The following is a 25,359-nucleotide window of genomic DNA, read 5'->3' as shown; positions in this document are numbered from 1 at the left end:
ACAAATTTTACTATGTTACTTATATTTTTAAAAAACTTGGCAAATCATTTTGTTAAGTTAAAAACCAATTACCATTTATCTAGCTGTTGATGGAATATTACCGAATAGTAAACATCAATGCAGAGTTCTTACAATATTTTTGAGATTTTTAATTAGTCCATTAAAACACTTTTTTAAATATTCGCGGTAGAAAAAAGTTAATCTTTAGACAATTAATTAATTAATTAGTTTCAGTAAGCATCAAGCATTATGTCTGCAAAAGATTCTTGAGAAATATATAAATATATACCTCTATTGCGAAGCTGCGCTATGCTGCAGTGATGAAACAGTTCGCGAAAACTTACTATGACAGGCGAACTTCGTGTAATTTCACAAACTATTCCAACCTCTATGTATGATATGTGAATTCTATCGGTAAAATGCTCTTTTCGTAACAAAATTTCTTCTATATTTACTGCTCTATTTATCATCCGGAAAACACAATCGGAATTCAGAATGTTGATGGGGAAAACATTAGGAAAAAGTCGTAAGAAAAAAAATACTGAATTTGTGTTATTGATCAGCTGTGGCTATAAAGGAAACTAAAATATTGAGTTTGATGGTGTGGTGCAAAGCTTTTAAGCGATTTTGGTGCACCGTATATTGGTAATATAAATGCAAAGTTTTCACCGGTGTCAAGTGATTACAAGGACATAAAAGTGTTTTAGTTGTTAGTCTGTGTCATTGTGAAATACCAAAACACAAACATTACGTCTCACCTTACAAGTAGAAGTGTTTAAACTACCGTACAAGAATGCTAAAGAAAGCTGATCGGTTGACCACTACTTTTGTTCTAGATTAAACATTCTGATAGTAATTATGGTAGTGCTCTTCATCCTTGATGAAAGTATAACACAATAAAAAAAGAAAAAAATAAACCATGAAATATAAATAGATCCTATGCCAAAATTATCGTTTAATTCTTTCATCATTCAAAATGAAAGCGGAGCCCATCACTCTCTGTGAACTAAACGATTAATTTCTGGATGTGTAGCATGAAAGGAAGTGTACAGTGATGTGTAACTTACCAGTGCCTTACTGTTGATGAGATTCCGTACGGCAAATGCCTTCCCGGACAGTCTTTGCTCTGCTAGCCTGGCGTTTAGGTTTTCCAAAAAACCTGCGCTAGTTTTGGCGAGGACGTTGTTGGTGTTTGCATTACTGGCACTATTGCTACGATCTGAAAAGATTTGAACATTGGACGATCAGTATCAGAGTATAGTTATTGACTCGAAGATCATGCCACTCAATTATTGACCCATGTGTAACCAAACCGAGCTAAACCGATGGTATTGTTCCATCTGATTCAACATGGGTTGCATCGGATCACAAAACAAAATTATTGCATGTTATTTCTAAGAATACCGGTTCAATTATATCCAGTAGAATCTGTTCCCTATAGTGAATTGGTGCTGTTTCTAAAGCAATACTTTTTGTTTTTATTCATATGAAAGTTATATTTTGAAAATATTCAAAGGGAATAATTATACTGAAAATATTTGAATTGGTTGAATGGGCATTGAGACCAAGCGTAATTTTTGGAGTCTGGTACATTCAGTATAAAGACGTTTGGCATAACGGAAACTTAGCAGGTTAGAAAAGTTAATTTACAACCAAAGATTACTCCTATTTATTGACTCGTAAACATATTTCGTGCTTCGAATATTTAATAAAGAAGCAAGTATTCCCTTCTTTGATAAGGAAGATAATGTTCTTTTCTTAGAATATTTTTAACAAAGAAGGAAACTCCCTTCTTTGAATATTCATGCATTGTGCGATTCCTGAAATACCATAGAAGTACAATTTGGTTTTTATGAAAGAACGAGGAGCAATTAAATGAAGGATTTTTTTTTTACTTTATTTTTGAGATTTTTAGCCGTAGGCTAGTTCATCTTTTCATGCTTTTACTAAATGAAGGAATAGTCATACTCTTGGTTTTAAAAATATGTCGAATCACAGCGAGATTATACCAATGTTCGTTATGCCAAGCGCCCATTATACCAAACGCACCAGACCCTAATATTTGGTCGGCGAGTATCACTATATTTTTGCAAACCAAACATAATTCTAGATAAAGCACAGCAGATTACAAGCTAAAATATTAGAATTAAGTAATTCAGGCCGAAGTTATGCGCATGAAAGCAAATTTGATACTTTTTAATGAGAAAAACTCACATCCTGAAAATGTTCACAAACTAGGTTTGTATGCCTTAGAATCATCCCAACGTGTGTTATAACCAAAATCGGGCGACTAATTTATACTGGGCACGTTGCAAAAATGTCGAACGGCATACCGATGAAAATGGTACACAAAATTATTAGACAAAGATGAGCGCACCTGGTCGTTGGTGGCTAAGGACAACAAGGCCCTGAATAGCAAGGTAAGTATGTTTGTATGTCTGTTAACCACGCCAGCTTTTGGCCCTAGTAATCCTATCTTATATTTCTAATTTTTCATACTTTACATTTTTTTTTTCGATACACGATTAGAATATATATTTTGCCATATACCGTGCAGGCACCATACTTTGCGCAATTACTTATGCTTGCGCACTCATATATTTTCGGTAGAATCTCGATTTTAACAAGATATTTTCAAAACGTTGGATAAACTCTCTTCCTTTGAACACAAGAGCGCAGTTGAAACGTTTTAAAAATATGGTTGCTAGCATGGTACCAGGCAAATAAAACCATGAATAAAATTTCAAATTTGATTTAGGCCCTAGGGCTAAAACTGGAGATGTAGCGCCATAACTGACACGCCTACCCTAGTCAAGCTTATATTATCCGATTGAGTTTACATTTGCAGAACTGTAATCTATAAAACTTCTGAACGAAACGGTGTGTATCATAATCCAACTTTGAGCGATTATGATGTTCACAAAAAGGTTTACATGAAAGTATGCACTTATATGCAAAAATAACTTTTATACAAAATGTCAGTTTTTTTTTAGCATACCTGCACTCAAAATAATCAACACGTTACATTTAGGACATGTGCCCCGAGCCGGCACCATACTTTGGACAGTTCCTAATGATTGCATTTTTGATCGTATCTCGATATTTTATAAGCTTGTTAAACTATCTCGGGAAGCGGTAACATTTCAAAAATATTGTTGAAAGATATTCGAAAATGATTTAGTACGCAGATTTAGGAACCGCGTAAATTACGGTGTCGGCACGGTCTGCTCAGCTTCCAATTTAATGTCAGTATGTATGTAAGTATGTTTATTTTAATCAGCACACCACACTGTAAATATTACTACCTGTATAATGTACAGAAGGAAAGACAAGCAAACAAATATTAGCCATTTACAAAACGAAGCAGCAAGATCTCTAACAATCAATAGTGGAACTAGAATTACTTGAACGATTGTAGGCACCACCATGGCCGGAATTGTCGGGCGTATTACTACTTCCACCACCACTTCCATTACCGCTGTTACTACCATCTCGGGGGGCTTTGCCAAACGACGAAGGCGAATAACTAGACACACCATGGACCGGACTCGCAGTCGCAAAAGGATTAGTGGAAACGTAAATGTTTTGGGTTGCATAATTTTGCTGGGGCTGCGATTGATAGTAGTATTGCGAGGTTGCTTGTTGCTGTTGCTGCTGCTGCTGCTGCTGTTGCTGGTACAGCTGTTGTTGATAGTGATGTGGCTGCTGGTTTTGGGAATTAGCAGATGAATAAACTTGATTTTTACCGTCTCTTTGACTGACTGCTTGCTGCTGCTGTTGCTGGTAATAGTGTGACTGTTGCTGTTGCTGGTGAGTGGATGCTTGCTGGGAAGATGAATAGATTCCATGATGAATTGATGATTGCTGCTGTTGTTGATTGCTAGTGCTATATGATGACCGTTGATCCGCCGGGCTGCTTCTATGATAAGTCGATTCACTTGATGGGGCTGTTGTATACGTGAAGGATTGTTGCTGCTGATAGTGCTGTGGAGATGCTGGTGGCTGGGGTTTGTTTGGTGCAATTCTAGCGTTCAATTGCGCCAGAAATCCAGTGCTCTGCTTTTGCGGCCCTAATTGAACAGTAGTAATAAAGGCGTTAATTTAACGAAGGTTTCATCACAAATATTTGCATTTATCATACCTGGACTTGCAGTTCGGAAGCTCGACATACTTGTTATTTGTTTCGGTTGTGCGTAAATCCCTTGTTGATGCGGCGATGATTTCGAATTTCGGTTGGATGACTGATTGATTGGAAGTAAAGATATTAGACAAGAGTGGATTATGGTCAGTGAATATTAACCAAACATTAAAAAATGTAAATCGATTGCTGAGCGTTTTATAATTGAATAATTGTGTACCTTTTTCCTCGAGTTTTACTTTTAATTCTACTACTTTTGTATCACTTTCACTTTCACTATCACTTTGAACTATAATGCGATGCGTATTTCGTTTACTATTTGCTGACTAGACACTGAAAAAGTTTGCAAGTAGTAAACGAAAATACGTAACTGTTATAGTACAATTAGTGAAAGTGAATTAATGAAAGTGAATTAATGAAAGTGATACAAAAGTAGTAGAATTAAAAGGAAAACTCGACGATCAAAGGTATATTAAAAAATGTCTCTTGACATGCATACCATACTAGGATTATCACTGCTGGAGGGAAAATAATTTGGCGGAGATTGTGATGGGTAATGCATAGAAGTAGTGCTAGTGTGATCGTGTGTTGGCGTGCTGTTGTATGCATTTGTAGAGTACTGTTGTGTTTTGGTAGTGTGGTTGGTAGCGATCAGTCATTTCAGGTGTAGAAGAACATGAAATGTTAATAAAAACATAAATTTTATAATATATGTTCATGCGCAGATGTGAGAAAATTGCGTGTAGGATAGGGTTGTAATGTTTATGGCTTGCAATTACCGAAGGAGACGGCTGTTGGGTTGGCAGGTTCTGTTGAGCGCGTCGAAGAACACTGGGACTTGCCGGTTTGTGCCTGATTTCGTTCAGTGCTTTAACCGTACCCGCTACGTTTCCTGGAACTACAAGCACAAGAAGTTTGTCAAATATCTATAGAACTAAAAAAATACGTGCTCCTTACTAAGTGAATTTCCAGTTGTGCTGTCAAGAAGATATGCAGGAGGAGGTGGTAAGCTTTCCGATGACGTATATGCGAGACTTTGCTGTGCCAGATTTGGTGAAGCCTATTGAATAGCAAAAACGTGAAATTGTGTGTGTGCTTTGAATAGATATCGTGAAAACTAATTAACTTACTGCTCCAAGGTTAGGACTGGGTGTTACACTAGAACTTCTTCTCACCGGCGGTGGTGGTTTCACGGTATTTACAGACGACCGTCTGGCAACACGGTTGGGTCCTGGTAGGAACGAAGAAACATTAAACTTTCGTTTTCTTAAGGGTATGAAGAATATGGAATTTGTATGATATGTATGAACACGGTTATTTAAATTCCTGTAGCAGTATCATATCCCAACATACATTCAAGTTCGAGCTTTTAGAACATTCATGGTCATACATTCCAATCGATATTAACTATTAATACTACCAAAGAGTTAATCTTTAAAAGGTTTCTTCTATCGTGGCTTTAATAGTCGGTATCGCTTGGACCACACGTCTATTGATGACATTGATTTAGCATTTTATTTTAATCTAGAACAAAACCAATTTGTTGGCGTCAGCGCTATTTACAAGCGATTTTTTATAGCCATGTGTTAAATTTTGCCAATGAGAAAAATGTTTGAAAAAGAGGCTTTGTTAGGCATGTGGATCGAGCAAAACAACCGTAAACATTTCTTTGAATGTGGATAAACTAAACTAAACTATGATACACATCACTCATGTTGTACTAAGTCATATGGATTGTATGTAGGAATGGGGTTGAGATGGCTACCGAACCAAAAAGAGAGGAAAAACTAAAATATATGATTAATACTAAAATAATAAGAACAAAAACACAAACCAGATAACGATGCAGGTCGTGGCGTGATTGCTGGCTTAATTCTATTAATGCGCTCATCAGAAGGCATTGAGATCAACGAGCATTTCTCATTACCATTGGTGGAGTGCTGCTGCTGATGCTGCTGGGTATGGTGATGGATGTTTATCACATGATTGCTGTTGTTGTTATTGTTATAGATGCTGATAGCAATATTATGCTGCGGTGACGCCATCGTGGGAGTTGTAGCACTTGATGGTGGCACCGACAGCGACGGCGTTGGTGATCGCGACACTGCAAACGAAGATAGTGCTGGCGACGCAGATCTGGAATTTAACTTGAACGAACTCAGCCGCTGCTGGCTATCTACACTTGCGGTATCATCCATTCGGTTCGAGTCGGGTTTGGCAACATCCTTGCATCTCAAGACAACTACTTCGCTCATATTTTGGCTGTAATAATTCTCAGGATCAATTCTTCCAAACTCGTTCTGCCGCATTACCACGATTTCTGAATCGTTCAAGTGCATAAAAGAAGGATTTTCAAATCCTGTATTCGAGTAGTCCACAGAGTCGCAACCCTGCTGTTCCGTATTGAGCTTATTCATATCACTATCACTGTAGTTGAATGGAAACTCACTACCTAGGTTGGTGCTATTTAGTGACATATTAATCGCTTCGATATTCATCGAGCTGGAGATGGAAATTTTGTCGTTTCGATCACTACCAGCCGAGTCACTGTTATTTGATGACAGATTTCCATTGTTGTTGGAATGATTGATACCATTCTCATGTGGGGGCATGGACGGCGGTTGCTGGAAGTGTTCTTCCAGCCGTAGCTCGTGCTCTTTTTGGAATAGGTCTAGTTCACCAATTAGATTATTTAGCTCCTCTATTGTCTCTTTGTCGATCCGATCTAAGGCGGGTCAGCAGCGAATAGCAAGTTATTTGGCAGCAGCGGTGGCATTCGCACATCGATTCATTAGAATATGATTGGCAGCAGTGCATAATGAGCGGGATCACATAAATACAGGCGAGTACATAAAACATAACAAAATGAAAGGATAAACAATGCAAACAAATGGTGTATATAGAAACGCAAGGGTAAATACTTAATCTACAAATATCTAGGTATAACGAACAAACGCAATAGGGTTAGGCACCACCTTCTTTCTGTAGATTTTGTTTAGATAGTACGGATATCTTTAAAACTGACTGGTAGACACAGGTGTACAGGTGCTTAACCCAATTGCTCCAACTTGATGAAAATAAATACATGTGCATGCAATGGTTGGTTGGCCCGAGGCTGGTGCATGCAATGATCTTAATGTGCCGATCGATTGGGATGATACGAAACTCAGCATATGTAGGTAAACAAGTTGTAGGAGGAAAGGTCCAGAGACAAACGGTCGAAAGGACAAGTTAGAAAATTGGAGGACCAAAAGGTCGAATCTTTTTTATAAAGCAATACAATGAGTAAAGCAATTGAATCATACTAATCTAACTGAATTGCTTAAGGGGAAGTTCACCGCTTCGAAAAAAATAATTACGTTTTGATTTTTCTAAAAATATTGAAAAAAAAAGTATCAAAAATCTAAAAAAATCACATTTTTTCAAATTTTTTAAAGAAAATTCACGTGCAAAAACATGTTTTATAAGTCATTATGGCATAAAGTTGGACTCAAAAAACCACAAAACATCAACTTTTCGGTTTTTCTGAGAGTGCAATTTTTTTCATGATGGGATAGAAAATTTTTTTTTCATGTAATTTTTGACAAAAATCTAAGGAAGAAACTGATTTTCTTGGATTTTTGATAATTTTTCCCAATATTTTTAGAAAAATAAAAACGTACCGAAAATATTTTTTTATTTTTGGGCCGGTGAGCTTCCCCTTAAAGTAATTTCTCATGCTTGGAGTAGACTCCTTTAAAACATGAGCAGTTCTTTGACAATCTAAAGCTATTATCTCTCTTGGGAGTTGACTCCTTCTTTATATCCTACCTCCTACCACTTGACTCCTTATTAATATCATGAGCACTACTTTGACGTATAAAAATCATCAACTTTTGTCAAGCCTTCTTCATAATACGAGCAGTTTGTTAGTGATCTTTAATCTTTTGATTTTGACCCTTATAAATACTCGTACTGCTTATGGGTAACATATTATGCCGCATATTTACGATGCAATTCGTCAGCTGCAAGTATTTAAATTCACCGTTCGAACTCCATACTACCGCACTATATACCGTTCATATTGGTGACAACGCTCTGATGAGACAGCGAAACGGCACCTCCAAGCTCATTCCTTGATCCTATCCATCAATAATTTATCCCTCTAACCTCGGGTAAGCTTCGAGTATTCGGCCCAATTACGACTAGTCATAGAATTAAGTGAATGTAGCTCAAGTACATAGTTTAATGTCTTTAATGTGAGTGTAGCTCAAGTACATACAGTGGTGGCCGTTAAATTAGCACAATAGGTCGAGTTTCATACAAACTAGCCAACTTGGGCATGTTGCAGCTATGATCAATTGATCAATTGAGCTGACATTTTGACACAGAAGGCATTTAAAATGAGTGAATTAGACGGTAAAATGTGTGCTCAAACTAATTTTTCAGCCATTTAAAAAAAAATGAATGGTTAATGGAGGTCGAGCGGTAAAGGGGCACCACACGGTAATTATGTCTAATATCGCGCACTTGAAGAGTGACTCTTAGAATCATCCCTATATTAAACATCATTTATAGAACCTCTGTTTCTAACGTTGTCCAGAGCCTTGTTCAATTGATTTAGACTGCAAAACATACGTTTTATTATTTATAAAAAGTACGGCGGTGCTCTGGTTTTTATTCTATTAATATTTTGTGTTGTACCAGTGTGTAACCAGTTGTCAAATTTGTTATGCATTAGTAAAGATGACTCGATATGCTAACGTTTGCGATAATTTGTTAGAAGTTGTCAAGTTAATTGCCAAACCCACGGTATTAGGTGCCGCGTGGAATTAGGGCAGGGTACAACACATATTGTCCCGAATAACAACAAAAGATATTGTTGATTTAAACGCATGTATCTTGTTGATTCGAAAGGAATGCATTATGCCGGCAAATAATACATTTATTTTGTTTAAGTGAAACTACAGTGTTTATTGTGTTCAAAATTATTTTCGCTGCGTGTTAAAGGTATTTTTGAATTTTTTCAAAGCATAAGGACAAGAAACTAGAACCAAAGACATCATATCAAAAAGACTGGCAACATCATATCAAGCGCTGCGTTTGAGTGAAGGTGGAAGCAACGCATAGAAAAATTAGCAAATACACAAACCTTTATTCTTAGGATGTAATATTTGCTATCAAATTCGTTCGAAGCATTTACCTTTGAGCGGCAGATGACGCCTAACAAAAAATAAAACAAACTAATTTTAATCCCAGCATGATTTGCTTTTAAAATCAGATAAATTCAACTCTGGCCAATAACTTTTCCACACTTCCACTGCAATGTATTGTGCCCCGTTGAATTTTGATGATTCTGTATAAACATTTTCATTGCTGAATTCTTAAAAGTTCCTCAAACAAAATTTGAAATATAAGTGTTTTAAATAGAATGTGGATCCAAATTTCAACCTTACTTTAAATTGTTTCTATGAAAATCGTGCATACAATTGCAAAACTTTGTGTTGTGTAGAAGAAGTATTTTGCCTCATTTTGAGTGAATAAGAGTGAATTCATTTATGGGCAAAATGATTAACTAGCACGAGCTTTAAAATATCCATGCTTCGATGCTAAAAGATGGCTGAACGAGGGTTAACTCTAACAAGCACATTACTTTACATAGACTCGGAACTGACAGCAGTAAAACGAAAAAGGCGAGAAACTGAAGGTATACGAAAAACATTCTCACACCGAGTGCTAACTCGAAAATGATCAATTAAAGACTGAACTATATACATAAAATAAGCGAGTGAATCGTCATCGAAAATCATCGAAAATAACGATAAATACATAATATATTTGTTCAATCCTTACTTTAGGTAAATTGCTGTAATTCCGTAGATGTATTACGAAATGATCAGTTTTGATCTGCTTGAATTATTCGAGTATATTAAAACATGTGCCATTATCACGTATGTGAAATTCAAAAATGATTGAATCCATTGCAACAAGATTGTTTTTATGGTAGGCTTTTCCTGATGAAAATAAATTTCTGACTTTTCTCGGTTGACTTCCACCCTGCAACCAGAAACAGACACTCTTATAGCACAGACAAACAGACATAAATCTCGCAAGTTGTTCATCGAACAAACATTTAACGGTCAATTTAAAAGTATCATAGTTAGTAGTACCGCCACCTGTGGCGCGCATAGTCAATTCCCTTGCGTTTGACGTTTGCACACTACCGCCATCTGTTCAGCGTACTCAACAGATGGCGGTAATGTTTTAGCGACGATGTTTTATAGTGAGAAATATTCAATGTGTTATGTCTGTTTGTCTGTGCTTATAGCGTTTATAAAATTATGTACAAAGAATTGGTTCCTGTCATTTTCACACATTTCCCTCTAGCCCCCCTCTCAAGTTAGTTTAAGCACATCAAAGTTGCAAAATGTTGGGAAAATTTGGATAAAATTCAAGCTCAGCTATTCGTTATTTTTTTTATCTTCGAATATTTGAAGAATCGTAAAATTGCAATGCTTCTTTGGCTAATTGGCAAATCAAAGTTGGCACTCGTGGAGAATAGAAGAACTATGAAAGTGATGATGGTTTCAAAATTTTCCACGGGGAAGTATACAAATGCAATCTTAAAATGCTTTTATTTTTCAAATGGAGCATTTTATTTCAATCTGGTTTCTGCTATAGTGGTAGAAAAGCTGAAATCTATGTATACACTTAAAAATCAGAAAATAAATTATTTTTCTAACTTATATGTTTATTGAGTAGTCCGTATGTTTTCTACTAACGTAGCATTAACCAGATTTAAATAAAATGCTCAATTTGTAAAATAGAAGCATTTTAAGATTGTACTCGTATACCTCACCGTGTAAAATTTTGAAACCATCATCACTTTCATAGTTCTTCTATTCTCCACGAGTGCCAACTTTGATTTGCCAATAAATGTGACTAATTTTATAAAATTTTCGTCGATATAAAAAATTGGCAGCTATAATTAGAATTCTCGAGATTTGTAAATAAGATTTTATAACTTGGAAACATTGTTTCTAAAATCCTAGAAATTCATTAAAAAAATTTGATAATAAATGCATTTTTGTGAATGTTTTATATGAAATAAAATGACAATAGTAGTAAGAATAAAATAAGCGTTTTCATCAACTGTCTTGATAAAGTAAAATCTTGTTAACTTGTGTTGTACCTCACAAGAATTGTTTTTAAATATGTTGGGCATATTTCTATTTTTGTAGATCAATACATAAATGGAGAGCCGTTAATTTTACACAAATTGTGTAATCTTTTAACATTCTTGAGGTTAAATCTGCCATTTATTGGGGCTACCCTGTTTAAAAAATTCGAGTTTTTTTCCTAATGATGGGGTACAATTTGACCATGCATTGCTAAAGGGTACACGATTAGAAAAACATTAAGAACCCGAGCTATAAAATATCAATCAAACTATAAACTTTACTAACAATATTTCCGATAAAGACAGCTTAATTGCTTACGTTAAGTTGTATCAAAGCGCATATCAATTCGGGGAAATTTACGTACAGTCCTCTCAGTAGTGTTCAAATAGGTACAAAAAATATGCAATAGTAAATAACTAACTAAGACACCATTTAATCATTGCATGCACTCGAGCCGAAAAGCAATTAAGGATCAAAAGCATATTTATCGCATCATCAAAAGGTGATGTAAAATCATTTGCAGATATCAGATATTGGACCAGACAAAGAGGCATCGTTTACTAACCTGCATCTCGTTCCGACAGAAGACCCGTAGTTTTGTAAATATCTTCACCCTTCCTACCGTAGATGGCTTCGCTTCGTGAGGGTGCAAGTTGGTTATTGTTAATCTGTTGCTCGAACATCGACGTTTTCTCTAAAACTGAACCGGTACATTTAAGGATATCTTTATCTGTGGTGGATTGGGATGGGTTGTTAGTGTTAGATTGTTTTGCTTGGTTATCATCGAAGTCACTCGTAGTTGACGACGATTGAGCCTTATTGCTATCATTATTACTTTCATTTCCGGCGACAGCCACGCTTTCTGGACTAGCGATTCCATCGATGATAGTCAAAGGAGGCCCACTTCCGTCACCGTTAGCTGTGTTCATACCACCACCATTTTCACCAACAATATTATCACTGGTTGTAGGAACAATCACCGAGCTACTACTGTAGATAGGCGTCTGTGGTGAACCAGCCTGAGGCGTATTTTGAGGTGTCTGAGTGCTACAGGCGGATACATCTGGTGAACTGATTGCGTTGGTGGCACTCGAATCTGGTGATATGAGCGACGATGCCGACGATAACACCGGCGAATTTGGCTGCTGAAGCGGTTGATACCCCATTTGTTGAGGTTGCATTGGCAGTTGCGCCGACGATTGGGGCTGGTTAGTTGCGTTTTGGTTATTATTGTTAGTATTCTTTGAGGCAGCCATCGATGCCAGTTCCGTCATATTGACGTAGGTGGGTTGTAGTTGTGGGTGTTCTGTAAAGTTGGTGAATCGTGTAGTGTACGGTTATTTATCGTCATAATGCACCGCAATCATTTAGTTATAAGTAGTTTTAGCAAAACTAAGTTAGATATATGGTAGTATGCTTACCTTTGGTAATATGGGCAGGAATCGGCGAAGGACACTGTCGTGGAACATTCGAATTGGAATTCTTTATGGAAGATGTCGATAATGGCCTCTCGAGTGACGAACATCGCTGTGGTAATGGAAGAAAACATTTAACTAATTATTCCGTTGCAAAGAAAGCAAGGAGGTTATTTAAAAAAAAATATCAGAAGTTCAGTAACTCTTTAGCGCAATAACTCTCCGATTTCATTAGGCCATAAAAGTGTCAAATTAATGAATAAAGCATTCTTTTCAAGCAGACACGCCATGATGAAGACAGCATCGTCAGTTTATGAATAATAAATACTCACAGTAACGCAAAAGTTATTGCCCAGGAGGCAAGTTTGTGCGCATATAAATCAATAAATCATAACCATTTGCTATGCATACGTGTATACTCACAACTGGAAGCGGTGGCCGACACAATATGTTAGCAGGAGATTTTTGGTTTTCCGATATCGTTTCTGGATTCTGGAACGTATAGACAGTTAATGCTGGCCGCTGGTGACCTTTCTCGTATGCTGACGATATTGTGTGCGGCCGGTCAGCGGAGCTCGTACCATCTTGCGTATGTGGTGGCCATGTAGAAACGGCATGAGATTGACTAGCGAGTGTGGACGCCTTAAAGTACAATTGAACAAAATAAACCATTAGTGAAAAGTTATACCAGCTCTAGCGTAACATGAGTAATGTAGAAAACAATTCTAAAAGCAAACTAGTCAAAAACTAAATTAACCTGCGAAGTTAAAGCTGGCGAAGAACAAAATCCGCTATCACTAGATTCACCTGGTTTCAAACGTATCGCCGGAGAGTACTATATAACGAAAGGTAAAAAATAAAAAAAATAAAAATAAATCAATCAACTAAACAAATAAAGCATTAAAAAGAACAAGTTTTAATAGAAAACGCACAATAAACTAGAAATTCATGCATCTAACTTATAGTTGCATTTCACAGCCGAGCCTGAACAAAACTGTAACAAATAATTACAAAACTAACTTAACGATTGCGTCTCACCTGAGATAGCGATCTTTGGAATTGATGTCCTGGAGAGCCACTACTGCTACTATTCATCGAACTAATCGAACATACGGAACTTTTACGAGATCCTAATGAGTTCGAGCAAGCTCCTTGGGAATTGGAACCACCCGGTGAGTCCGGGTAGAGATTGATATTTGTTTTCGATTCTAGGATTAACTCCTCAGATGCTTGAGGCAGAACTGCGGGATCTTTCGTGACTACCGCAATTATTTGCATTGCTTCCTAAAAATGTGTAAATGTAATGTTAGCAAGCACAACAACTGCTATAATGTTCTATAAACCTACTTGCAGGTGACTTAGTTCCGACATCACTTCACACTCTTCGTGTACCACAGGCTGTAGCATATTTACAAAGGTGCAGTAACGTGACCGCTCTTCGACCATGATGGAGCGGAGGGATTTCCGTTCAACCTCCTCGAGCTCGCATCGCCGCAACGTCACGTCCTGCATGGAAGACTCCACCAGAATGTGCAAATTATCGGTTTGACCCTTCTTGGCTTTCTTCTGTAATCGCAGCGTATCGCTGGAGCGCTTTTTCAACTCCGCCCGGCAGCGTTTGTATTCTTTGGCATGGTCTTTATCTATAATGGCTACCTGTTTCTTCCAGTCTTCCAGTTTCTCCTGCAACGGCACAATCAGACAGTCCATGATGGCAGCGGTGAAGGTTTTCATCCGCGTCTCGACTGCCTTGTGGCGCAAGCATACCCGTGTCAGTGCGGTACCAATCTCTTTGGTTGCACCTGAAAGTGAAAAGTGAAACGTTGTTTAGTAAATAACGCTGTTGTTGATGGTGTACTCTCGCACAAAAAAAACGACAAAATGTGATAACATAAGTCAATGGCTTTTGAACTTGTTGGTTGTGTTCATCAATTTAATTTGAGTTAAGATCTCTAGATTCGAGCAGTGCTCGTTTCTGCGGTAATCATGTAAAACATGTATTCTTGACGGGTCTGGAACATTTGGCATAATGACGTTTTATGTATTTGACATTTGACATAACGAACATTTGGCATAATCGCTCTGAATCGACGATTTTTGAAACTAGAAGTTTATTTACACTCCTTCTTTTAATTGCTACTCGTTTATTCGCAACTGGTATTACAGGTTGTTCTCGGAATAATGCTTCAATAGAAACAACAATGAAAGCTTGTCACGCAAGTACAAGGATCACTTTTGGGCGCTTCCTGAAATATTATAAAAGTACCTCAAACCCAAAAATTAGCAAATTAGCAGCAACATTTTTTCGTGTTTTTTTTTATGCCTTATATATTGATTGTCACGAAATTCTAAACCCCTTCCTTGCCTTAGAGTATGAGGATACCCTTTTATACAGTTTTTGGATTTTGGTTGTGTTTCTGATAAAATTTTATTTGTTTTCACCACTTGCCACAACAACTTTTTGACATACATTTGGGACGGTAAATTTTCAATACATTTTTAGGTCTTTAGAAGTACATGTACCACACATGGATGTGTTCTAGGATCCGAAGGGATCAGGGTTGTTAATGACGTTAACACCGTTAACGCAATGCAAATTCTAATTGGGGTTCTGTTCATTAGCAACCCTGCTTGGTATAGTAATCGAGGTTTTTTTATGTTTAATCATACTTAAGTTTTTCTAACGCGAAGGAAAGCTGGCGAATGTTTAAAGACCCGCAAGTGTCGTAATCTTCTTACCAGAACTTTATTCGAGTAATTTTATGAGAGCAATTTCTGTTCGACAAAAAAAAAATAACTTCAAACTATCACGATTGATGGGAAAATTTCTGGGAATCAATCACTACCACTGCAGCCTTCTTGAGAAGTTAAACAAATATAATGCATCTATCTTCCCCAAGACGTATGTAGGTACATTTCGTTGTCGTCCACAATGTGACGGATGTACAGAGGCTTTGAGCTATACCATCAATGGCCACGAGCAACGAACATGGTGAAAGTTCTTGCCCCTGTTTACATGCATATAATGCGCGGATACATTGTTATTAATAAATCATTGGAATCATGACTAACAGCGTCGTCACGATTATTATTAGTTTTGTGTTTCTATTACCCTGCAACAGACATGGACAATTATTATGGAGCAACCACCGACCGCACGGCGGGATCGGTGGACCATGATATGGGTGACGTGACGACGAAGGCTTCCCCCGTATCAGTTTCTGTCGTTGATTGCTGCCGACTTTAAATGAGCCCACCAACACATGAGCTCACTTGTGCCCTGTGTTTCAACAATGCCGCTCAAATTATAGTGGAATCGCCGCTACTTCACTGATAGCGATGTGATTATTTATGTTGTTTTGATTTACTTGGCCACAGTTAATCTTCTGCTCAATGAGACCTAACGAAACCGTTATTGAGTTGTATCGACGCATATATTAGGTTTGACATCATATGACAGGATACAATTTTTGCCTAATGCAACTAATGCAGTAGTTTCCAAACTTTATCGCCCGAAGGATAATTAAAAAATGAACATTAGTCATTCATGAAATCTTGGGAAAAAAGACATATTTACTACTACGTCCAATGTTTAAAGCTTAGTTAACTTATCGTATGTCATTTTGTGATCCCTACTCAATAACAACATTAATAAAATACATGAAAAACAATATTTTTTAGATGTCTTGTTGATGTACAAACTCAATAATTTGCTGTTTATTTTATCGTGATTGAACTCAATCCACAATAAATATAAAAAGAAATTTAAAATGCAAAATTAAAAATGCAAACTAGAGTTAAGTCTGCAGTGTCTGCTTAGGTATCTTTTTTTTTTTCTTTGGTTTGTTTTTTTCCGTCGATCTTGTTTTCCGTGCTGAGCACCAATGCTACCGACGTGCCAGGAAGGCAGCTCCCACACCTGGACCCTACCTATCGACCCATCAACTCATGAACCGGGGACCAACGGCTTTACTTCCCATCCGAAGGAAGGCGTGATCAGAGATGTTATGCCTTAGAACATCCCGGCGGCGCCGACTGGGATTGAACCCAGGCCTGCTGGGGTGAGAGGTTATCACGTTTACCACTACACCACCGGCGCCGTTGTCTGCTTAGGTATGAGCCAGCCTTCAATTTGATGACCTATGAGCAATTCCAGACAAGGAATCGAAACACTTTTCAATGTAAATGTTTTCTAATATGGCTTAACCAATTTGGGTGCAACCGGTTCTAATTTGTTCGTATATGACTCCCATAACCCTATCAAATTATATCCCGATTTCTCGGTGTTCCGGAGATATAACCAAAAAAAAAATTTATTCCTACCTTCTTTATACGTCAAAAGGTATGTCTAACCTCTAGGTAGATTAATCTGTTTTTAAGGGTTCATTTTGTTTTGTGATGATTTTCGATAGAAAATGTATAATACTGCTAAAAAATTTCTTTGAGCAGTATTTATTTTTTTGGGCCCAGAGGACAATAATATCATATCTTAAAGGTTCTCGCGTAACATAGAGACTATCTCGCGTAAAAGAGTCTATCAAAGGGTAACTACCGTATCTGTCATGGATACCAAAATTAATTAAGTGGAATTAAATGGAAGATAACCTTTTTACCCTTCTTACAAAAAAGGGTATAGATATCACTTGAAAACCCGACTATCGATCCGAGGCCCGGAGGGCCGAGTGTCATATACCATTCGACTCAGCTCGACGAGATCGGAACATGTCTGTGTGTGTGTGTATGTAACGAAATGAATGGGCACACGTTTCTCAGCAACCGCTCAACCGATTTGGACAAACTCGGCGCCAAATGATAGGTCTTGGGGTCCCATTGAACGCTATTGAACGGTTTTGGAATCGGTGAACCGGTTCCGGAGATATGGCCGGAATAAGATCCGGTGAATATGGACCTTCACGCTGGATTTAACGGAAAACGTATCAAAACCATAATATACCATTCGACTCAGCTCGACGAGATCGGAACATGTATGTGTGTGTGTGTGTGTGTGTACGTGTGTATGTGTGTACGTGTGTATGTATGTAACGAAATGAATGCGCTCACGTTTCTCAGCAACCGCTCAACCGATTTGGACAAACTCGGCGCCAAATGATAGGTCTTGGGGTCCCATTGAACGCTATTGAACGGTTTTGGAATCGGTGAACCGGTTCCGGAGATATGGCCGGAATAAGATCCGGTGAATATGGGCCTTCACGCTGAATTTAAAGGAAAACGTATCAAAACCATCATGCGACACATCAAATTACTACAGAATTCAAAAATAAGATCAATGCAAGTCGTGTTAAGTGTTCCAGACCCCATTGGACACACTTGGACATGTTCCGGGTACTCCGGGGAAGTTGCTTGAATATGAATTGAATTAAAACCCATTAAATCAAATTAAAATACGATGATAAGGTGATTGGTAGCCTCACCAAATAGACTACACCCGGATATATTCCGGGTACCCCCAGGCAGTGGCGTAGCGTCACTGGATGACACGGTGTGGGGGGCTTGGTCACTGATAATGACAATAAAATAAATAAACTTCAATAAGTAAGAAGGGTCTGATCACACCATAGGTGGCTACATTCGGGTTTTTGCTGTTGTATTTTCATTTCTTCATTATGATGGCCACCAAGCCTTTGGGGATTTTCCTTATTAGAGAGTTGTATAGATTTTTCTCCTTTAGCTTACTTAAATCTTTGGTTTTTATTAGTTAGGTAGGTTCCGATTCAACACATTGTAGTTTCATTTTTATACCTATGATCTTGACTTTTTTACCTAGAGGATGAGTACTTAAGGGGGTTAGATTTTGATAAGTTCTTTAGTGGGAATGACACTGATGAAGACTGCACATTGTAGTCGAAATACGTATCCGTCATGGATACCAAAATTAATTAAGTGGAATTAGATGGAGGACATTTCAATTGCCAAACCATGCATTCCTTTTTTGAATTGATCGTTATTTACCCTAAAAAAAAATCGTGAAAATGACCTATTTTTCATGCCGCCTGAGTGGACTATTCCCTTAAGGGAATATCGATAGTAATTCCATTGAAAAAGCTCACACAATTTGTTTGCAGAATTTCAACTAAATATGAAGATAATTTTAAAGGAATTCTTTAAAAAAATCATTCAGAGGGAATTTTAATCAATTGGCGAGAAAGCTCCAGAAAGAAAAAAAAAATCACAGGGAATTTTGAGCATATTTCCAAATGTCCTTGTAATTTTTTTAAGTTTTAAGGATCTGCAAGAAATTTACAAATTAAATTCTATGAAAGGTTCAAGAGTTTTCTAAAGAGAATTTCAAGAAACCCCGACAAGATTCTCTCAAGAGCATTTGAGTAGAATATCAACAGAATTCCAAAGAAAACTCTCGTGGAATTCCGAGGTGAAATAAATAGAAAATTCAGGAGAATACTTTTTTAATTCTAAAGGATATACCAAAAGATTTTTGAGGAATATACCAAGACTATTTAAAAAATAAATATGGAGATAATCATTAAGAATAAGAAGATAAATGTACTATAATCCAGAGTTCCGTGACAATTATGGAGCGAATCATAACATCATTGTGAGGAATGCTCACTGAAAACATTTTGGGTGATTCTAGTAAAAATCATAAGTCAATTATAAAGATATCCTGTAAAGGGATTCATAAAATTATCTAGTTAATTCAGTCACTGAAAGCTTTTAAAGATGCAGAAGACATAAATTCAAGATCATGCATGTAGAAAATAGACTAACCGTTATGTACGTGACGGGGTACCCGGATCTTGTTTGGCTATTACGGTGTAGAAAAAAGTGTAGAATTCCTCACACGCATAAGGGCTAATGATTCTGGTAATTCGAAAAGTTTTTGAGATGTCATGCGTACAATAAAATTTCAAGATCCCAGTCAGTTTCACCGAACTAAATTCGGTTTATAAAGGTTAGTTAGTTTTCTTTATAAAAGAGACTTTCAGTTTTTGACTGATTCGCCTTGGTCTATAAAAGGTATAAAACACATATTTTATAATTACAATCTAATTCCTGGTTCTCCCGATGCAGTGGCCAGCCTGGATACTGCAGGTAAATCTTAATGATTTAGGACAAATTTTCAGTACTTACCAAAAATTACAAAATGTTGACGGCCCAAACAAAATTTTAAAAATTTCCCAGGAGGAAGGGGGTCCAAAATGTCTCATAAAGTGTCTACGTAGTTTATGAGCAGCCTCTTTTAGATATCCCTTACGTTGTTTTAATTATCAAAGCGTTGTTTATTATTTTTCATTATTCAACGATAGTAAATGATAATTAGAATATTGGTTATGGTAAGTTTAACGGTTTTACAGACTTTGAATGTGATTTGGGAACAAACAATTTTTTACCACTTAGTCCAAAACGCATAAGCGCTTTTTTGTTATTTCGAAGTCATTCCACAAAAACTCAATGAAATTCTAATTTTTTTTTTATCATCGAAAGCTGAGATCTCAACATTAATTTAATGATTAACATGTTTGTGTTAGTTAGGAGCTCGATGTTTTTGATAAATTTTTGGTAAGTACATTCTTTTTGTATCTTGTATTTTTCATGTTTTATAACCCATGTTAAAAAAAATCAATATATCACATATAGATTTGATTTTTTTTTTCTATGTATGTATGCTATGCATGTTTTAACGTTATTTGAGGTTACTCATAAGCAGTGGCGTCGCGCAACCTCACTTTTTACCTGTTCAACAACTTTGAAAACGTTATTTAGGGTCATGTTTGTTTACATTCAAATCAGTTTCAAAAAGCATCGGGTCTTCTAGTTTCACTGATGTTTATCCATTGGAACCAATATTGTTTTTTTTGTTTACGTTTTGAGAGTTGTTGAACAGGTAGATTGAGGTTAGGGCGACGCCACTGCTCATAAGTATCGCATAAAAGTGCTGATATCAGTAAAATGTCGAATCAATAGTATATTAAGTATTGATAACCACTGATATCAGTACTATTGCATCGCTTTTACACCAAATTAATACTGACTCTAAACCAATGTCACTACCCTAGAAAACAGTAGTCTAAAAATGATCACTCCGCCTAGGTATCGAACTAGTTTGTTTGATATTCAAATTAAAATGTAAATGGCTTTTAGACATAAAAATCAAATTGGTTTCGTTTTACTGTGTCATTTCTCCGCGACGAGCGAGAGCATACCATAAAAAGTAAAATCCAGTTGGTATTGCTGAATGAAAGTGTGACTATCTTCGTCACACTATCAGACTTTTCCCTTTGTATGGTCATAAGCTGATTAAATTTGTATTTTAAAACTGGCAATGTCACCGGTTGAACACTACTGATACATTAGCTACATGGGATTAAGGTAGATGCAAAAGTGAAAACAAATGTATTCAAAAGATACTGTTCGTTATATCAGCCATCAAATTATTGGAAAAAAAATAGAGTGGTAGTCTAAACAAGACCGAATGAAATTAGTTAGCTGCTGTCAAGCATTTGCTACAAGCAAATGCCGAAGAAACAACTGAAACCTTTGGCATGGTATACACTTCATGTAGCTATTTACAACTCCATTACTAAATGCCACCTAGTCCATCCCTTTCGATAAATAAATCTTAGATCGATAACGTAAACCTAAAGCAAACACACGAAACAATAATCGATGGAATGGTGACAGAGCGAGCGTAAGCATTTTGCCTTTATAGCGGTACATGTTTGACTTTTGAAATGAATTTTCCGATGTACAAACAGAAACAGTTAGTCTTTGTGTGGTTTTCAAAAGAGTACTGTTTACAGGCCCTTTTCCTTTTTCTATTCATAGAACCGATCCTCTGTCGGCAGTGTATGAAAACATAATAATAGATTATTTATGATTCTCAATCACGAAACACTTGTTTAACAGCTAAACATTACATTTCGTTTGCTGCGTGTCGGTGCAGTGTGCAGTGATTGTGTTTTTTTAATCAATATTCACGTGAGCATGGTGCACAATTTGGAAACACATGGAATGAGAAAGCTACAGTGGTTGACAAATATATTAACGCGGCCTGTTCTTTGAGTGTTTGGACATATTTTCTGTGTTTAGGCATGTAATGTCGAAGACTTATGGTAATATTTCTATTTGAACACGATTTTGGTATATTTTACGAATCTGAAAGCATCGGTAACATAAATGACCAAGTGTAAGGACCTGAATCTGAAGGCTGCTCAACTGGAGTTGCCCTTTTAGACATAGAAAAAGACTTCGACAGTGTTTGGCATGAAAGTTTGATTGCCAAATTCAAAAAGTTTGATTTTACACTACATTATGAAATTAGTTCAAAATTATTTAATTGACAGAACTCTGCAGGTTAATTATCAAAATTCCAAATCTGAACGACTGCCTGTTAGAACATGAGTTCCTCAGGGTAGCATTCTTGGACCTATATTGTATAACATATTCACTTCGGACATTCCTGATTTGCCTCAGAGTTGCCACAAATCTTTATTAGCGAGATATTGACGGTGGAAGTCAAAAGTGACAGTTATGTTTTGTCGAGGTATACCTGTATTCGATTGTTGAAAACATTTGTTCACACGTCAATCACAAAGGGAATAGCATGTAAACAAACCAATTTTTCGATACACCACATCAAAATACGTACCCGCTACTGAAAATTGTAGCAACAAAACCAACCAATGTATGCTAAAAACGATGTGATTTTCTATGTTTTTAATTTTTCACTGCTTTTTAATTTTTACAGAAAAGTTCCGTAGTTCAAAAATTACCGAACAGCGATTAGTGTCTGACAGATCTCAATAAATAACTGTTTAACCACAACGGGTTCAGAACATACATAATATCTAGTTGCTTCTAAGAAAAAGATGAATAATTCTACTATACATGAACATAAGATACACATGTATACTAATGAACGTCACCCACTGTATGCGGTGTTGCCTTAGTAAACTGATGCCTCATACAATAGGATTAGCGATATCTTCAGCGTGTTTGGTTTGTATCATTATGAATGTACTGTATGCAGCGGATGTCCGTGTAACATTATTCGTGCCGAAGTATGTAAATTGACATTGAAGCTCTTCTAGTGACAAATAATTGCGATTGATAAAGGGTGGACACGAAATTAATGCCACACACATAAACAGCTGCATATTTTTAAATACGTTACCAAATGTCTTAAAATTTTCAGTTATGGTTCTTTAGTCCATATTGCAAACGTCTATTTTTATGACGGTCTAGGAGATTTTTTATCCCGAGTCACAGTCGAGTGAATAGACTGCTCTAAAAAAAATGTCCAGTCTCAAATTTGAAATCAGTGGTTAAGCAAGGAAATTTGTTGATCATTGTTACTTTTGCAACTGTACAATGTTTTAAAGACTTTTTGTTTTCCTGATTGGAAAACGGGTATAAGTTTGTCGTTGAACCTGGTTAAAAAATTACAACTGTTTATGTTTGTGGCATTAATTTTGTGTTCACCCTTTAGGTTGAACAGAGTTTGAATAGATTTGGCGTATAACGGAATTCTTACACAATAGGCAGCTAGTAAACAAGTGTAATTAAAATGTACTAAATATGGAGCATGCTGTATTAGCAAGAAAAGCCATTCAAAACATTATTTCTTTGTAGGCTAACTGCTATAGTACAACATTTGTGTATGGTGAGGTATTTTGCGGGAGAATTTAATGATCATAATCGTTGAACGTTTTTTGCTTTTATAATAAGCCACAAAATAGGTCAACACAAATAGAAAGTTTTTGTAAAACTGTGTAATCAAATCGATCTTGACAACACCTAAGATGTTCATAAATTAAAGGCATATAATTTTCACCGATCAGTACAAACCTACACACTTAGTTTAGTTTACCGAATCTCGGTAATTCCGGCACCACCAAGCAGTTCGGAAATAAGCTTCACTGAGATCTCAGAAAAAAAATACGTTTGCTTGGTAAGATTCAGCGAAACAATTTCCGCATTTTTTTTTACTGATACCTCAATAAAACTTATTGCCGGAATAACCGAGATTCGGCAAACCAAACTTGTGTAGTCTTGATACTATCCAAGTTTTCTATTTGTATTTGAATGAGACTTAATGTGTTGACAACCTTAATTTTTAACCCTGATTTTTAGCGATGTTTCGGTCTATCGGGACAAAATTAAGATTCGAATAATTTCGCGTGGGAATGAAGAAAATGTGTTCAGTTGTTGCTAAAATATTGACGCAACGGATTTATCGAATATCACGCGGGAATAAACCAGTGGTTTTCCAAAAAAAATGTTGGTGAGATTGATCAACCAATGACAACTGTTTATTTTCTATAAATAGGGTATACGTCCCTAACCTCGGTCTAATATGCAGCCATCGATTACGTTTTTAATCATAACTCATCAATGAATTTACCTGCAAACGATATTCTACTGCTAAATGGTATGCTTAGATATGCTTATCATGTCGTTTGCTATCAGAAACCACGAAAAGTTGAAAAACTTACTTTTTTTAAGACAATAACTCACGAGGGAAATGTATGTAATATGGGTCTATTGTCCCCAAATTGGGTCTATTTATGGATGCAACTTCGTCCTATCTTGTTTGATCCTCAAAAAAACGCTCTTGGTAACGTTTTCTGATGTATTTTTTTTTATCACTATCACTGTTAACTTAATGCTCTTCATTCCTCAAAACATTTCTTAGAGAAAATTTTACGAAAACTACATTAAATCACTCAATTTAAAAATTAAAAATTAAAAATTTCGCTTATCGTCTTTTGACCGCAGAATATCTAAATCAGAACATTGTGATGTTCATTATACAGGTTTGGCAGAAAAAATCTCCCTTCCTGTTCGTTCCTTATCATCCAAATGCAAAACAACATTGTTGACGTTACTCTTATTGCTATATGCTGTCAAATGAATTTCATGGGCCATAGTTAGGAACATAGAAAAGAAATGTGTCCCTAAAGTTGGGTCCATGTTTTACTTGTGAAAACGTTGTTAAACAATTAAAATAAACATAAAATATTCAAACAGCAACTGTAAGTTTTACGTCTAGTGTGTATTATCAGGTAATTCCAATCAATAAATGCCATAATCAGGCCATTTGATGATCGTCAGTCAACCTTCCCATCTTAACCTTATAAGTCATGGCGGCTAAAAACTCCGAACATTGTGATATTCTCAACCAGTTTTATTACTTACGAGAGCTGAAAATGTATTGAAATGTTGTGATATAAATTGATTTGTGTGTGGTACACATTTATCAACCATCAGTGATCAATATTTTCCTTATTTTTTGTGTAATATTCCTTAATTAATTATTTATTTGCGTGATAGGCCGAATGAAAGGACTAGACCCACATTACATACCGTAACCCTACTTGCCGAATTTGAAATATTAAATATTGAAATTAATTAGAAATTTAGAACTCACTAACCGTCATTTACATCAAAAGATTGACTAAAAAAGGTAATTAATTTTTTGAAGACACCAATCACCTTAAACTAACGGTTGAGACACAATCCTTTTTGTCTTTCAAAATATTGGCTAAATTTGTAAGCAATGGTCCTACTGTAGGTAGTGATTCTCCCAGCACATGGTGTAATTCGTGGTTCATTCACTCCCTCCACGTTTCGTTTTCCATCTGTACTCCAGCGTAGATGGTACGCA

General features: G+C 36.5%; 1 protein-coding gene across 9 annotated transcripts in view; it reads right to left on the bottom strand.

Annotated features, from left to right (window-relative positions):
• mim (missing-in-metastasis) overlaps positions 1-25,359 on the bottom strand; it is a 116,404-nt gene that overhangs the window by 5,705 nt on the left and 85,340 nt on the right. The window contains exons 5-20 of one of the 9 annotated variants that reach the window (XR_010517612.1): positions 14,061-14,515; positions 13,752-13,997; positions 13,471-13,548; positions 13,137-13,355; positions 12,720-12,825; positions 12,134-12,604; positions 11,864-12,028; positions 5,973-6,863; positions 5,269-5,369; positions 5,096-5,198; positions 4,918-5,036; positions 4,638-4,757; positions 4,142-4,241; positions 3,405-4,070; positions 1,068-1,219; positions 759-876 (exon numbers count right to left, since the gene is read on the bottom strand). Coding sequence is in view for 8 of the 9 variants with exons in the window: in XM_065221646.1 (XP_065077718.1) it covers positions 1,068-1,219; positions 3,405-4,070; positions 4,142-4,241; positions 4,638-4,757; positions 4,918-5,036; positions 5,096-5,198; positions 5,269-5,369; positions 5,973-6,863; positions 11,864-12,028; positions 12,134-12,604; positions 12,720-12,825; positions 13,137-13,355; positions 13,471-13,548; positions 13,752-13,997; positions 14,061-14,515 (3,992 nt within the window). In the remaining variant the exon portion in view is untranslated. The remainder of the gene's footprint in view (positions 1-758; positions 877-1,067; positions 1,220-3,404; positions 4,071-4,141; positions 4,242-4,637; positions 4,758-4,917; positions 5,037-5,095; positions 5,199-5,268; positions 5,370-5,972; positions 6,864-11,863; positions 12,029-12,133; positions 12,605-12,719; positions 12,826-13,136; positions 13,356-13,470; positions 13,549-13,751; positions 13,998-14,060; positions 14,516-25,359) is intronic. The other 8 variants (XM_065221646.1, XM_065221650.1, XM_065221647.1 and 5 more) reach the window with 8 other exon arrangements.

Source organism: Ochlerotatus camptorhynchus, unplaced genomic scaffold (assembly GCF_037179485.1).
Source record: "Ochlerotatus camptorhynchus isolate MF236.1 unplaced genomic scaffold, CSIRO-AGI_Acam_v1.1 ptg000146l, whole genome shotgun sequence".
NCBI lineage: Eukaryota > Metazoa > Arthropoda > Insecta > Diptera > Culicidae > Ochlerotatus > Ochlerotatus camptorhynchus.
This window is presented reverse-complemented; position numbering and strand designations above follow the sequence as displayed.